This window comes from Solanum tuberosum, unplaced genomic scaffold, assembly GCF_000226075.1.
Source record: "Solanum tuberosum cultivar DM 1-3 516 R44 unplaced genomic scaffold, SolTub_3.0 scf00747, whole genome shotgun sequence".
Taxonomy (NCBI): domain Eukaryota; kingdom Viridiplantae; phylum Streptophyta; class Magnoliopsida; order Solanales; family Solanaceae; genus Solanum; species Solanum tuberosum.
In genome coordinates this window covers 28,089-29,523 of record NW_006239677.1, presented here as the reverse complement: position 1 = coordinate 29,523, position 1,435 = coordinate 28,089, and the positions used below count along the sequence as shown (strand labels likewise).

Below are 1,435 nucleotides of genomic sequence, written 5' to 3'. Positions count from 1 at the left end.
TGAAATTGTGAGTTGTTCCAGTTAGAGCTATAACTTTGAGCTTCAAGTTCCTTTGAGTTTGTCCTCTATCTCTAACTCCTTCCCTTTCCCCACAAACATAAGTTGTGAGACAGAGAAGAAAACGACTTCGATTTTCTTCAAAATAATTAATATGAAAAAAGTTTCAAACGTCCTTCTTGAACTTTGAACAATTCAATTATTTTGAACTATGAAAAAAGTCTCAAAAATTCAGTTAATCTAGAATAGAGGGAGTATTAGAGTGTAGTAATAATATTCAGGCCTACCACAAAAAGCTTATTCTCCATATTAGACTTTTAATGAGGCAAGGACATATTCATGTTAATCACTGCTATAGAGAAGCTAGCTTTGTCACTGATAAACTAGCTAACATTAAAGAGGAGCCTTCTTGGAGGCTAAGGTTTATTTCATCTTTTGTGTTATTTACGTAGTATACATATAGGGGTCGTGCAAAACCCCCCACCATCACAAGTTAGTATAGCTAGCATTGATTTGGTTTTTGAAGTTGTACAAGTAATTATAAGGCCGTTACCATATGAATTATAACTACGTGTACATTGATTTGAATTTTGAAGGGAAAGAGTAATCTTGTGGAAAAATCCGAGGCTGATGGCGACTTCATTGAGATATATGTTGAACACGACTATATATAGTCGTGGTACTAATCAGACTACAATCATATTATTAAAACTTTATTTTATAGTTGATCCTTGCATTTTGCGAGAATACAACAAAACATATAATGAAGTTGTTACATAGAATCAGCTGCCAAAAGGCCTCTGGTTGCCGCAATCAAGATTGTCACCCGGACTAACTCCAAGAATTTCGCAATACCTCCTGTAAAACCCAATTCGATCTTGTACCATGTTGTCATTACCACGACCACATTCTAAGCCACCATTGATGATGTTTGCGATGACACCAAATCCAGGAAGACGATTGGCTGCTCGGTCACCGGCGGATGGGTTCCATCTTCCAATGATGACATCGTGGCAAGAAGGTTTTGGTGATTGAGTGGTCATCCAGAATAAGAGAGATGTCTTGAATGAGATTACTGGGTCTGTGGCTACTAAATCTGGATTGTTTAAAAGGTCCGCTCCGATGGCTCTTGTACATGGCCCAGCACTGTGTTTATTAATGTCAAAATACACGTAATTAGACACTACAAGTTCATCAAATTTAATCATAGCATAAATAAATTTATCTAGCTCCATGACAATATAATGAAAACAATTGTTACTCCCTCTATCCCAATTTATATGACACATTTCAGATTTCGAGATTCAAACAAATTTATCTTTGATAGTAAATTCTTCATATATCTTCTAAATATTTTGAATTATCAATTATTGAGACTTAGAGTACTTTTTATGTAATTTACAAATATATAAATTTCATTTTTAAAAAATTGAAGATT

The 1,435-nt window shown here is 34.6% G+C and overlaps 1 protein-coding gene across 1 annotated transcript in view; it reads right to left on the bottom strand.

The window, feature by feature from the left end:
• Window positions 1–636: 636 nt before the first annotated feature.
• LOC102589443 (endochitinase-like) overlaps window positions 637–1,435 on the bottom strand; it is a 1,554-nt gene continuing 755 nt past the window's right edge. Inside the window, exon 2 of the mRNA XM_015305385.1 lies at window positions 637–1,180. Within this exon, the coding sequence (XP_015160871.1) occupies window positions 780–1,180 (401 nt within the window). The 3' untranslated portion in view covers window positions 637–779. The remainder of the gene's footprint in view (window positions 1,181–1,435) is intronic.